This window comes from Lampris incognitus, chromosome 1, assembly GCF_029633865.1.
Source record: "Lampris incognitus isolate fLamInc1 chromosome 1, fLamInc1.hap2, whole genome shotgun sequence".
NCBI lineage: Eukaryota > Metazoa > Chordata > Actinopteri > Lampriformes > Lampridae > Lampris > Lampris incognitus.
The window spans coordinates 30,943,350-30,957,487 of record NC_079211.1 but is presented as its reverse complement, the minus strand read 5'-3'; the positions used below and the strand labels follow the sequence as shown (position 1 = coordinate 30,957,487).

General features: G+C 44.7%; 1 protein-coding gene across 1 annotated transcript; it reads right to left on the bottom strand.

The window, feature by feature from the left end:
• Positions 1-2,019: 2,019 nt before the first annotated feature.
• taf7 (TAF7 RNA polymerase II, TATA box binding protein (TBP)-associated factor) lies at positions 2,020-13,951 on the bottom strand. The gene is made up of 12 exons (XM_056288694.1): positions 13,451-13,951; positions 12,217-12,293; positions 12,055-12,133; positions 11,557-11,690; positions 7,893-8,016; positions 7,637-7,695; positions 7,048-7,120; positions 6,133-6,246; positions 5,807-6,001; positions 3,377-3,489; positions 2,679-2,738; positions 2,020-2,307 (listed from the first exon to the last, which is right to left on the bottom strand). The coding sequence occupies exons 1-12, from the start codon at positions 13,488-13,490 to the stop codon at positions 2,263-2,265; spliced, it is 1,113 nt and encodes a 370-aa protein (XP_056144669.1). The 5' UTR covers positions 13,491-13,951; the 3' UTR covers positions 2,020-2,262.
• Between the last annotated feature and the right edge of the window lie 187 nt (positions 13,952-14,138).

The following is a 14,138-nucleotide window of genomic DNA, read 5'->3' as shown; positions in this document are numbered from 1 at the left end:
TTGGGGCCCCAAGGTCTAGCATGGTGTTTGGAGAGACGGGTGTGTGTGAGTGTATACTTGTGAACTGGGGTTGAACTCACTATGGCGTCGCACCAAAACTCAGCCACCTCTCCAACCCTCATGGATGTCAGCAGGGTCTCCCAAACCTCCATCTTGAACATCTTTCCGACAAAAATCTCAGCCGGCCTTTTAGCAAGTCGACTGTCATCAATTACTGTCCTCTCAAAGTTGTCCAACAGGGTCTGAAAATGGAAGACCAGCTTGGGAGGAAAGAGACACAAAAAAAAAGAGACACAGGGTGAAGATTAAGTATATTTACCATGGGTTTCTATTTCCTTCAGAGCTGTTGCAACACGGACACAGTGCTTATTCATGTGTGAGATTCATTCGCTTTTATCTGTTAAGGGCAACTGACCTCTTCCTCAACTTTAGTTGATGGATTATTTATTTATTACCTCCCCCTAAAATTCTGTTTCGAGTGTGACAGATTGTATTTAATTACCTGAAAAATGCATAAGAATCTGGGATTCACCTCTTCAGAAAGAGTAAAAGGGGGACACACATACACACACACTATAATGTGGTGTGTGTGTGCACACACGCAGGTAAATGGAAAGATTCATGCTGGCATTGTCATGGAAAAATGTTCATCAGTGTCCAGGCTTGAAGCCATATGGCTGGATGTGGCTAGGAAGGAAAGACGTGTGCAACCATAGTTCAGACGATAAACAGAAGTGCACATGCACTGCCAAGAACTAACAAAAAAAGGCATTTTATTTTGGTCGACCAATTTTTTTTTTTTTTTTGGGTAACAGGCAGATACAGAATAATTCCCTCCCTTCATGAATAATTCATCAGAATCTAATTGTGGTGGGCAGTGCAATGCGGGGCTAAAAATACCTGTTATGTGAAAAATTAATTGCAATAACATGCTAATTATGCGGGACATAATTTTCTCCCTACACACTGACTATAAGTCTAATTTTCTATTTGAATTCAGGTTATTTATGACATGATGTACCTTAGTCCCAGTTGGGAAGTGAGGCAATGGCCCCGTGCCTCCGGCAAGAATCTTTTTCCTCACTCCTGGGTGGTCGAGAAGATACGTCTCTTCCATTCTCAATCTGGCTTTTCCCTGCTGTCGAGGTAGATAAGTGTATCTCGAACCTTGGGGCCACACTGCAGGCTCTTGAGTTGAGTAGAACTGAACGAACGTGTCTGTTTTTAGAGACGAGTTCTTTTGGTTTTCTAATTAGCCCAGTGTATAGAGTCCTGGCTGGTTGGTTGGCTGGCCGGCCGGCTGGCTGGCTGCTCTCTGACAGATGGCAGGATTAGCCTGGGTTTGGAGATGGCCACTTTAATCTGAGGAGCTAATCCCTTTGCCTACCCTGGGGTGGGGTAATCCTTACGGGGAGGAGTAGAGAGGTGGAGGTGACCACCGGCACATGCTCAGGACGTCAAGAAAGACCCAGATCACCAGAGAACAACTCGGGATCATTCTGGAAAGACTGGGAGTAATCTTATGATGTAAGGATGTTGTAATGAGACTCCCACTGAATCATGGTGGACAGGGAGCCCTCGTACCTACAGACTAAAACTGAGGACACACCTGTGGAAATAGGATACCAGGTTTTGTTTTTTTAAAGGCAGGGCTCTGGTGGCTTTGAATTAACGTATAAATTACCCTGGCAATGTCAAGAATCACTCCACTTCACAGTACTTAAGTTAAATGGCAATTGAGCCATTTTGATTTCATTCTGAAGCTATTCAGATGTGTGGCAAAACACTTTCAAACCTATGTTATCAGTCCAGATGAGGGTATTATTTGATTTGAATGAAAACCTAAGACTGGCACTGAGGTTTTCCTAGTTTTGCTAGTGTGCTAAAACATTCTTCACAAGATTTAGATTCATACAGGGAGGATGTGTTAAAGGTAAGAGTAACAGGATGATTAACATATATTGTAGCTAAATGTAAATTTTTAAAAAAAGAAGAAAAAGACAAGCAAAAGTTTTCCGAGTCCAACCAAATATTTAATCATACATTAATGGATAATTTAAAACCGATCCTGTCAATTCAAGAACAAACATTCACTTTTACTACTAACAGAGGTATGTTGCACTTCTACAATGTAAGAAAATTGTTAAGTGAAAGGAATGACACATCATGTCAGCAAATGAGGAGTCCTAATCCTATTACAGCAGGTCCCTTTGCTCCTGGTGGCTCTCTGGACAACAATGACGTGTGGCTGCCCCCTTGTGGTCACTTCTCGATGAGTGAGTCCAGCTGCTCCTGAAGGGAGGCCAGCTGTTGGAGCAGAAAATAGCAAACTTGATTGATGCCCGTCAGCCCCAGGGTGTAATTGAGGGCTAAGTGTATGATGATTAACATGTCTTCCCAAATTAATTTGTAGCCTTCACTTGTCAATATGAACAACACAAACAAGCCAGTTGGGTGGCCACTACAGTGTTGCTGCAAAAACAAACTCGCCCGGTAGCTCCTCCGACTTAACCTTGGTCAATTTGAGACTTAACTTGGATATGAGATGTGGCAATTCAAATTTACTGAATGGACAATAGCAGGGCAAGCGTGTCACAATCATTCAAAATACAGCAACATATACACAGAAGGGTGAGCGTGCCGATTTGAGCCTTCAATGAGTGAGAACAGGCTCTTACCTGCTCCATCTCTCGCTCTTCCTGTTGAATAATCTCGTTCAATAGAGCTTGAAAGCGGTTCTGTGAAGAGAAAGACAAACAAGGTTTGTTTGAGTCTTAGTGCTGAGGCTCATTAAATTGTGATGGCCTCAAATGCTTCTTTGCCTGGGCTGCTCATGTCCCTATCTGTTGTCTGACAGAAAGGCCATTTGGAATGCCAGTCAGAGGCAGCTGACCTTTTCCACCCGTCTGTGATCATAATGACTGGAGATGGAGCTTTGACGGTCTGAGCACATTGGGCTCCGAGAGCCCGAAATGGCAATGTTATTAAAAAAACACAGCCACGTCTGTTCGTGTTTCACACATTGTAAAATCAACCCCAAAAGAGTGCTTGGTGGAACGATGAATTTTCATGCGTTTTTTTTCCCCCTGTAAGCAAAAGCTTACAAGGGGCTGATGGTGGAAATAAAATATTCATGCCTTTTCAAAAAAAAGAAAGAAAAAAAGATGGCCTCCAACGTGCTGGTGGGCAGAGTTTAGAGGGTTTAATACATGGCTGTTTAAAAAATTAACGCTTCACTAGATTTTTTTTTCCACCTCAAAAGGTATGTATGTGTGTCTCTTATGTTCATGTACATGCAGACCTACTTTCTGTGGTTTATGTGACCACTTTGCAGATGTCGGGGAGTATGAGGGTTGTGCATCTGCTCAATGCTTACCTTGAGGGCCTGGTTCTCCACTTTCATGATGAGTTCCTCTTGCTGTTTCTTGCGGGCACGAGTTTCCTGGAGCTTGGCCTTGACACTGTTGATCTGCACCTGATACTCCATTACTGGGGGGCAGAGGGAGGTTCACTTATTATTACTGGCACACACACACACACACACACACACACACACACACACACACACACACACACACACACACACACACACACACACACACACACACACACACACACATACCGTTCCTCAAGTCATTTGCTCTTTATGTTGCTCCTTTATGTTGTTGTTGCTGTTGTTGTTTACCCAATTTCCCCTCAGGGATGAATAAAGTATTCTGATTCTGATTGCTCTTGTTGGGCAGTGAATAGCGTTAGTAGAGGAAGTAAATGCTTTCAGGGAGCTATAGGTGATGACATAATGCTGAGGTCGACACTCAAACTTACAAAGTCATGGGTACAATGAACACACCTTAACCTAATGAACCACCAGGGTGCTCCCGTTTCAGTTTGAAAAACTGCCATAATGGCAACAACAGACCAATTTGAAAAGGATGTTGAACCAGCAGTGCTCAGTGACAAAACTCTGTCTGCCCTCAGCATCACAGGGGTTTCTCCTCAAGTCCAGCCAAGCCAATACACCCTCACAATAACACGTGGCTCCATCAACATCAACTCCAAAATAAATGGCCCCATCCTCTGCTCCCCCACTGACCAAATCTTCTAATACATCCCATTGAATATGCAGTCAAGCAGGGAGGAGCATTGACGAAATTAAAATCTCTGCAGACATAGTTCATCTGTCTGACACTCATTAGAAACATGCAGGGCATCCAGGAATATGCATGGCCAGATTTTGGCTCTTTAAGGAAAGGCTCCACTGGGCTGGGCTGGCATAACTGAGCCACCAGTAGCCTTGTCTTGCTGACTGACAGCCGGTGCAAAGGCATTCAGCTGTCAGATAGGACAATTGTCTGAGATGCTGAGAGAGCCACAACATGTTAGGCTGCAAAAATGAGGGGGGAAAGTGGAAAGGAGAGCTTTGTGTTTGTATTTAAGGAAATGTGTGTGTGGAGGTGGGGTGTGGTTTAGCATCGGTTGGAAGCTGAGAGAGGGGGCACGGTTCGCAGGACAGCAGACTCTTCTGTAAGTAGGGAGGCTGATTAGCCTCAGGGGTGTCGAACTGATGGTCTGTGCTTTATATACCACAGTACAGCTGGGTCCTGGACTGACACGGACAGGGCCACAAAGCTGGAGAGACTGTATGAGAAGGGAGCCACAAGCCATGTTGAAAGAGCAGAGTGAAGGAGTGGCTCCAGCACTGTAACGCACCGGCCCATGTAGAAAGAGACTTTGTAAAATAAAAGCCTGTGTTAAGCTGACTAAATTGAGTCCGCCTTTCCATCCCAAACCCTGTAGCAACAGTCTTGCCACAGTGTGCATGGGCAGATCTTTGTAAAAGACTGCACACTTTCTGTGTATACATGGTTATTTAAGAGAATGCGTGCAAGATGACATCATGTTTTTTGAAAAGTGTGTGTGTGTGTGTGTGTGTGTGTGTGTGTGTGTGTGTGTGTGTGTGTGTGTGCGTGTGTTTGTGTGAGAGAGAGAGCAAGAGCGAGATATGCCTGACCTAGAAAACTCAGCACTGATTAGAAGTCCATACAATTGACTCAAGTTATTTTCAATCTCTGCTTTGACATGTATCGGTTTGATTTAACTTGATTTGATGTCAGACTGCTTCTACTTTCTATCTCTGTCTTGATAACAACATGCCAACTACTTGAGCATGACCAATACAAAAACATACAATGCAGAGAAGTCAGCTGGTAACTTGGTATGGCAAGCCACAAGGCTAACCAGATCTGCATCCACCAATCTTAACAGGAGTTGCTTGCAAAGTATGAAAGGCTGACTATGAAATGCTTGGTCAGATCTTATATGTTAAAGCCAAGTACAAATAAGTGCATACAACCAAATATGTTTTTACACACACATGTCCTCACCTGCAGGCATGCAAACACACACACACACACACACACACACATACACACACACACACACACATCCCAATGATTCTTTATGTGATATGTAAGCTTCCTACATATGTTTCATTTCACAATCCCATACTTTCCAAAATATTTTTTTCCAGTATTCAAAATTATGTACACTGATATTGGTTGGATAGTATGGCTGTAAACTGGACCACCATTCTTAGGCTGAAATATTTTTTTAAACAAGAAACATCACAATACATAATGGGGAGTGAGTCTTTACATAAAATATGAAGCCTTAAGTATATAAAGAAAGAATATTTTCAAAAACCCCCGATTTGTTCAATCCAGAGACTTGGACGATTCCCAAATTTAATTCTTTTGCACTTATCAGCACTTTTCCAGGCCTACATAGGACCCTGATATTCTCTCACCTATCTGGTTGTTTCCGTCCGACTCGTGATGTGCGTTATCAGATTCGCTGAGTTTGTCTTGGAGCTGTCTGACCAGGTCGTCCTCTGTGTCCATGATATTCAGGTCCTCATCCTCATGCCGATCCCCTTCATCCTCCTCATCCTCACTGCTGCTGCTGATGTCATTGAAGATCTCTCTCAGTTCATCACGTTGGGCTGATCATACACGGGACAAGGGACAAATCATAAAACAGAGATGTCATTACATGAAAGCACTGAGAATCACATTTTAAACGAGTTACGATCAGAGGACGCCTTTCAGGCCAAAACAAAGTATTGCAACTCACTTGAAGAACCGTGCCCCATCTTGTGTCCCGACGTGCCTGGTGAGGAGTCCAGGTTGGCCAGAGCACCATGCTGATCTGCCTCTTTGGTCTCATCCTCTGCTATCACCTCCCACCCTGAAGAATCTAAGGTTAAGAACAACCTATCTTGCGTACACACTATGAGGCTAGACACCCTGTGCTTTTTTGCACTTGTACTCCTTCAAATTTTATTCCTTTCCTTTAGCTCCTCATTATTTTGATTTTACCAGTAGAAGCTGACAACAGGTTTGCAGCAATGTTCTCCCTTTCAAATATTTACTTGCACGTTGTCCGTGCTGCTGCTGCTGCACGCGGAAGCTTCAGCTATAATTAGAAACTAGCTTCAATGTGACCAAATAGGCAATGATAATGCACACTCCTTTTCAATTAAGACATAGAGAGCAGTCGTTAAAGCAGCTCTTCTTTGCTCCTATTCTGTCAGGCATGTTTAGAGTTTCATTAGAGCCCTAATGGCCGACTCGCTAAGTGTATTTCTCTCACATAGAGGCATTAGACAGTCAAGTAGGGTGAACCTGGGAGGACCTAAAGCTCTCACTTGAAGCACTCATCAATATATTTTGGCTTTGTTTAGAGTATCTACTTTAGGGTAATATCTCAAATGTTGCTGGGTGAGACAGAGGTTAGGACTGTTCTACAAAGGCAAAAGGGAGTAATCCCTTTTTGGGGTAATCTCAAAAATTCAAAAGGTCATGACTGGCATTATGAATTCACAACAAGAAAAAATGATATTCATAATGCTATTTTACATGATGTACATTTTATTTCTGTGCCAAGAGATAAATAATTTGGATAAAATGATACTTTTTTGGTTTGACTGGTCACAGCTACTACTCTTGAGGAATTTGCAGGGGCAGATGTGCATGTCTAAAAGGATACGGACACTGACAGCCTCAGCGTCTGTACTTAGCAATCTCTTCACCTCCTTTTCCACATCAGGAGACTCGATGTACTGAGCATGTGAGAGAGAGACATGGGGTTAGGTTCACCACCAACGGCATGACACACACACACACACACACACACACACACACACACACACACACACACACACACACACACACACACACACACACACACACACACGCATTGTGGCTGGCCAAATGCCAACAAGCACATTAGCGATTAAAAACAGAGGAGGCCAAATCAATATGGCTCAGTTCTGCAGCTTCAGGAAGATTTATTCAGAAGACAAAGTAGAAAGTCTAGTGCTCACGCGCTCTCCTCCACTTTGATCAAAGCCACGGCGAAATTGCCTCCTTGCATACTTTTGGGGCAAACTAAGATGGAGAGGCTTTATTTATATGTAAATCTTAGTTTTCACTTTCAGCACAGTTCCTGTTTTATGAAATGTAAATGCCTTGTTGGAACAAAGCCCAGGAAACAAGATGGATCATTAGAGGGGATGTTAAAAGAAATGGATGGGAAAGAAGAGGGGAGCGTTCAGACGAAATGAAAATGTAAGAACCTTCTTTTTCGCAGTCTTGCGAAATCTCCTTTTGCGTGTGTTCTTCAGAGGGCAGGTGACTAGAGAGCAAAACAAAAGGATTACTGAAGTCAAGACAGCTCAAACAACTGTGGAGGACCAGCTGAGCTTACTGAATTACTGACGTGTGAAGTTTTCAAAACAATTCAAAGTGCTCAACTCATAAACTTCGCAAAGGATAAACTTTGGTGTGTGTGTGTGCGCGTGTGTGTGTGTGTGTATGTGTGTGTGTACTTACTGCCATGGTTCCAGATGAACTTCTTGTCCTTGTCTTTGTCCTTCTTCTTGCTCTTAGGGTCGGTGCTTCCCGTGGGCTCCTCTAAAGGAGGGTACAGGTCTCCATCTAGTGTACACACCAGCATCTAACCCACAGACAATGAATCACTACTTAGGAGGGACATATCATTTTGAACAAATTACTGCACTCCGCATTGTGCATGATTATTCCATGTTATATTGAAAGGATTCTGTGATTGAAAAAAGGCAAAGATAAACTAAAATTTTTGAGCATAAAAAATTGTTAATTTAACATATTCAGTGCTCTAAAAATGTAGCATGGCAAAGTCATTTTCAGTCTCTGTGTCATTCTTCATTCAGTCTTCAGTGTTCTACTCATGGAGTGACGTTTTGTTGCATCTAACAAACTCATCTCATCTCATCTTCAGCCGCTTCTCTGGGGTCGGGTTGCGGTGACAGCAAGCTAAGTAGGGTACTCCAGACGTCTCTCTCCCTAGCAACGCCCTCCAGCTCCTCCTGGGGAATCCCAAGGCGTTCCCAGGCCAGATTGGATATGTAGTCCCTCCAGTGAGTTCTGGGTCTACCTCGGGTCTCCTCCCAGTTGGCTGTGCCCGGTAAACCTCCAAAGGAGGGCGCCCAGGAGGCATCCTAATCAGATGCCCGAACCATCTCAACTGGCTCCTTTCGATGCAAAGGAACAGTGGCTCTCCTCCAACCTCCCTCCAGATATCCGAGCTCCTCACCCTATCTCTAAGGCTGAGCCCAGACACCCTATGGAGGAAACTAATTTCAGCCGCTTGTACCTGCAATCTCACCCTTTCAGTCACTACCCAAAGCTCATGACCATAGGTGAGGATTGGAACGAAGACTGACAGGTAAACTGACAGTTTTGCCTTCCAGCTCAGCTCCCTCTTCGCCACAACAGTCCGGTACAACGTCCGCATTACTGCTGATGCTGCACCAATCCGTCTGTCAATCTCCTGCTCCATCCTACCCTCACTCGTGACCAAGACCCCGAGATACTTGAACTCCTTCACTTGGGGCAACAACTCATCCCCAACTTGGAGGGAGCAATCCACCATTTTCCGATAGACAACCATGGCCTCAGAATTGGAGGTGCTGACCCTCATCCCAGCCATTTCACACTCAGCTGCAAACCGCCCCAGTGTGTGCTGGAGGTCGCGTTCTGATGAAGCCAACAAAACCAGATCATCTGCGAAGAGCAGAGATGCAATTCTGAGGTTCCCAAAACGGACACACTCCTCACCTTGGCTGCCCCTTCATATCCTGTCCATGATATCACAAACAGAATCAGAGACAAGGGACAACGTTTGGCGGAGTCCGACACCCACCGAAAACGTGTTTGACTTTGTGCCAAGAATGCGGACACAGCTCTCACTTTGGTTATACAAGGACCAGATGGCTTGTAGCAACTGCCCGGTACCCCATACTCTCGCAGTACCCCCCACAGAGTGCCCCTGGGTACACAGTCGTAAGCCTTCTCCAAGTCCACAAAACACATGTAGACTGGCTGGTCAAACTCCCATGCCCCCCTCAGCACTTCCGCAAGACGTTCCCAGGGAGGCTGAGCAATGTGATGCCCCGATAATTGGAGCACACCCTCTGGTCCCCTTTTTTGAATATGGGAACCCCCACCCCAGTCTGCCTCTCCACAGGTACTGTCCCCGACCTCCACGTGACACTGAAGAGGCGTGTCAACCAAGACAGCCCAACAATATCCAGAGCCTTCAGCATCTCAGGTCGAATCTCATCCACACCCCGGTGCCTTGCCACTGTGGAGCTTTTTAACTACCTCAGAGAGCTCTGCCAGGGATATGGGTGGGGCTTCCCGAGTCCTCAGACTCTACCTCCTCCACTGAGGACGTGTTAGTCGGGTTCAGGAGCTCCTCAAAGTGTTCTTTCCACCGCTCGACAGCATCCCCAGTCCGGGTCAATAGTTCCCCTCCCTGGCTGAACACAGCGCCCTGCTTCCCCTTCCCGAGTCGCCGGATGGTTTGCCAGAACTTCCTTGAAGCCAACCGAAAGTCCTACTTCATAGCCTCGCCGAACTCCTCCCACACCCGAGTTTTTGCTTTTGCAACCACCGAAGCGGCAGCCTTTCTGGCCTCCCGGTACCTGTCTGCTGCTTCAGGAGACCCCTGGGCCAACCAAGTCTGAAAGGCCTCCTTCTTCAGCCTGACGGCTTCCCTCACCACCGGTGTCCACCAGCGGGTTCTTGGGTTGCTGCCTCGACAGGCACTGATTACCTTTTGACCACAGCTCCTGCCTGCCGCATCTACAATAGAGGCTTTGAACATGGCCCACTCAGACTCCATGTCCCCAGCCTCCCTTGGGATACACGAGAACTTCTTCCAGAGGTGGGAGTTGAAGACCTCATGGACAGGGGCCTCTGCCAGACATTCCCAGTTCACCCTCACTACATGTTTGGGTTTGCCAGGTCTGTTCGGCAGCCTTCCCCACCATCTAATCCAACTCACCACCAGGTGGTGATCAGTTGACAGCGCTGCTCCTCTCTTCACCCGAGTGTCCAAAACATATGGCCGCAGATCTGATGATACGACCACAAAGTCTGTCATTGATCTTCCGCCTAAGGTGTTCTGGTACCAAGTAAACTTATGAACTACCTTATGTTCGAAGATGGTGTTTGTTATTGCCAATCCATGACTCGCACAGAAATCCAATAACAAGGCACTGCTTGGGTTCAGATCGGGGAGGCTGTTCCTCTCAATCACGCCCCTCCAGGTTTCTCCATTGTTGCCCACGTGAGCGTTGAAGTCCCTCAGCAGAACTATAGAGTCCCGAGGCGGGGCCCTATCCAGGACACTACCCAGAGACTCCAAGAAGGCCGGATACTCCGAACTGCTATTTGGTGCATAAGCACACACAACAGTCAGAGCCTTTGCCCCAGCGACTTGCAGTCGTATAGAGGCAACCCTCTCATTCCCCGGGGAGAACTCCAACATGGCGGCGCTCAACCGAGGACTTATGAGTATCCCCACACCTGCCCGGCGCCTGTCACCTAGGCCAACTCCGGAAAAGTAATGCGTCCAGCCCCTCTTCAGGTGTTTGGTACCAGAACTCATGCTATGTGTGGAGGTGAGTCCAACTATATCTAGTTGGTACCGTTCCACCTCCTGCACCAGCTCAAGCTCCTTCCCTGCCAGAGAGGTGACATTCCACGTCCCGAGGACCAATCTGCGATGCCGGAAGTCGGCACGCCCCGGTCCCCGCCTTTGCCTGCCGCCCGGCCTGCATTGCACCCTACCCCGATGCTCATCCTCGCGTGTGGTGGGTCCACGGGGTGGTGGCTCCATGCTGTTTTTTCGGGCTGGGCCCAACCGGGCCCCATGGGTCAAGGCCTGGCCCCCAGACACTTGCTGGCGAGCTCCCCTCCCAGGTCTGGCTCCAGGAGGGGGCGCCGGTTTCCCTTTTCCGGGAAAGGTGCTGTAACTCTGCTGGTGTAAATTCATTGGGGTTTTTGGGAATCGCTCTTAGTCTGGCCCCTCCCCTAGGACCAACCGATGGCGGTGAGCTGTCAATGAATTGTCCATCCATTATCCGAACCGCTTATCTAACAAACTGTCCTATCTATTTGAAGATGGTAGATTTGACTTCTTAAATTTTAGGTCATAGTATTATCTTACCTGACAGACATCAGCAGTCTTATAAAAAGTCTTCTTGTCCACTGTTTTAAGAGACTCCAAGATACAGGGAAGATCCACCAGCTTACAAGCCAAGGGGACACGGTCTACTCTCACTATGCCATGACGACCATCCGCTAACAAACAGAAGGATAGCATGGCATGAGAGGCTGTGAATAATCTTTCTTGGGCAGAATTATCCCTTTCAGGGAATCTGCTTTGTCTCCTGAGGGTTTCAAACAATGCATGATGACAAAACATTTAAAAACTTACATTTCCTTTAAAAATGGGTATCAAGATGTCACAAACAGAAAAAAACTACCACAGTTCAAATCGGGCTCAGACCTTTTAAGTGATTTTCAATCTATTAGTAACAATGTTAAGATCAACACCTTACGATAAATTTGAATGACATTGTGAAAAGGTAGCATTTCATAATGCATTTTTCAATGTTTTTTTTTAAACTGAAGATCAACATAACAGCTATGTGATAAGGCTTACGATGCAACTCGATGGTGAGCCTGTCTTTCATGTTCATACTGCTTGACTGGGCTATCCTTCTTACTGTGGAGGCATATTCCTTTAAAAACAGAAAGGAGAATCAATATCAGTTGCACTAAATTGAGATACAATTTCTCAGAGATAAATGTGCAAGTCTCTTACCATAGGAAGCCTAAGGACGAACTGACTCTCCAGCTCATAGGGAGCATCCTCTTTGTTCTTTGAGCCAACCTTGCCAACTGTAATCAGAGCATCATCAACAGGATTCATACTGATACAGTAGCTTCCACTAGGCTTTAATCAGTTAATGTAACTACACGTCCATATCCAATCATTAAACCCTCTGTGATGTTTAAGCAATGTACTCACAGCATCTTTGGCATCTGAACCCCATAACCATGATATTGAAGAGGGAATTATTTTTATTCAGTTAAAGAAGTTGTGTCATTATGTCAAAGATCCTTTTGGCAGAGATCATATTTTAGTGTAAAAGTGCCCTGTCAACACCTCTTGTTACTTGGTCAGCAAATGTGATTGTTATTCATACAGAGATAACTGAATTTTTCAACATGATGGAGAATTAGAAATTGTACACAAATAATAATTATGAATGGCTGCCCTTGGGATTCATGTCAAACTAAAATTACGTGTAATGGATTTTATGATTTTTCAATTCAGGCCGGATTTGAGGACATGACTTGACGTGAATTAAGTCTATCAGAGGAAGACATCAGTGCTGGGATTGCAAAGTGCAGACCTGACACGTCACGTTATAGACCAAATTGGTATAAGGACCAATGATGAGAATTTAAGGACTTATCAAAACACAAACCAGAAACTTTGGTGTCACAGCTGCGCTAAAATGCTACAGAAGAAATTAGCGTTGGTCTCACTGATTGGAAGTGGAAGTTACGCGTGATCATACTTTTTGATAACTACAAAACTACAAAAACTAAAAGATGGAAGGTTGGCCACATACAGTAATTCATCTGAACTTCCAAAATATATCTTAACTTTTTGAGATTGGTAGTTTTCCGTGATGCACCACATTAGCAGATAGATAGATAGATAGATAGATAGATAGATAGATAGATAGATAGATAGATAGATAGATAGATAGATAGATTAAACGCTGTTTCAAGTACCAAAAACAAAAAACAAGCAAAACAAACAAACAAAACAACGGTCAACAACCACTTTGTGGCAAGGTGGTAGACTGTAATAAAGCACACTTTTACAAAAGAGCCATCAAGTAAAATTAATGAATATAAGTAAACATTACTAATATAGGAAATGTGCACAAGGAAAAAAAAAGATTTAAAAGTGACGCTTGCATCGAGGTAAAAATGGTATCTTACGTTAGCTATGTAAGCTAATTGATGTCAACGGAATTTACCTTTCTGCTTTGATGTCATCTTTGTTTTCTTGCTTTGCATAAGGAAACTAAATCAAAACTGATTCCTTTCAGATACTAAATACCACCTAGCGAGGTGAAGACAATCCCTAGCTGACACTAAAATCTTGTACTGTTGACACGAAGAAAAAACATGGCACAGCTCAGTTGACTCCTGATGCATTCAGGATCAAGTTTTCTCCCGGAAGCCCCCGTTGTACAACCGGCGATGTACTTTGCTCATAAAATAGTTCACTGTGTTATGCACTTCTGCTCCAGTTGTGTCAGGCTGAACTAAATATTGTTACAACTAATCGAATATTTGACAATTACATTATATTCTTCAACTGCTCATACCGTCTTACGTTATTGATTAGTACTACAAGATTTTCTAATGCCTTTGCAATTGCTTGTGTAATAGACTATCATAGGTGTGGGTCGGTTCTACTGGCAAATTAGCTTATATCGTGTGTCAGCAAAAGGTTTAAAATTATATATTAATACCATTATTTTGTCGTATTGCACATCCTACTTGAGGGGAGCCTGAAGAATATGTCCAACTAGAATTGTCATTTATCCGATTTAGATGTCACTACGAACGCCCCATTAAACCGAGTGCTTTGACTATCGCGATATAGCCCCACTTTTGTCCGCACAGTTTTTAACTGTAATATCGCCATCGTTTGCACAA

What these genes read in the sequence shown, in the direction of transcription:
- taf7 (XM_056288694.1), bottom strand. Translation starts at nt 13,490, where the DNA reads ATGCAAAGCAAGAAAACAAAGATGACATCAAAGCAGAAAG. An exon ending in AGACTGCTGATGTCTGTCAG is followed by an intron (nt 8,017 to 11,556) that starts GTAAGATAATAC and finishes TCTGTGGGTTAG; the next exon opens with ATGCTGGTGTGTACACTAGA. An exon ending in GCAAGACTGCGAAAAAGAAG is followed by an intron (nt 7,121 to 7,636) that starts GTTCTTACATTT and finishes TCACATGCTCAG; the next exon opens with TACATCGAGTCTCCTGATGT.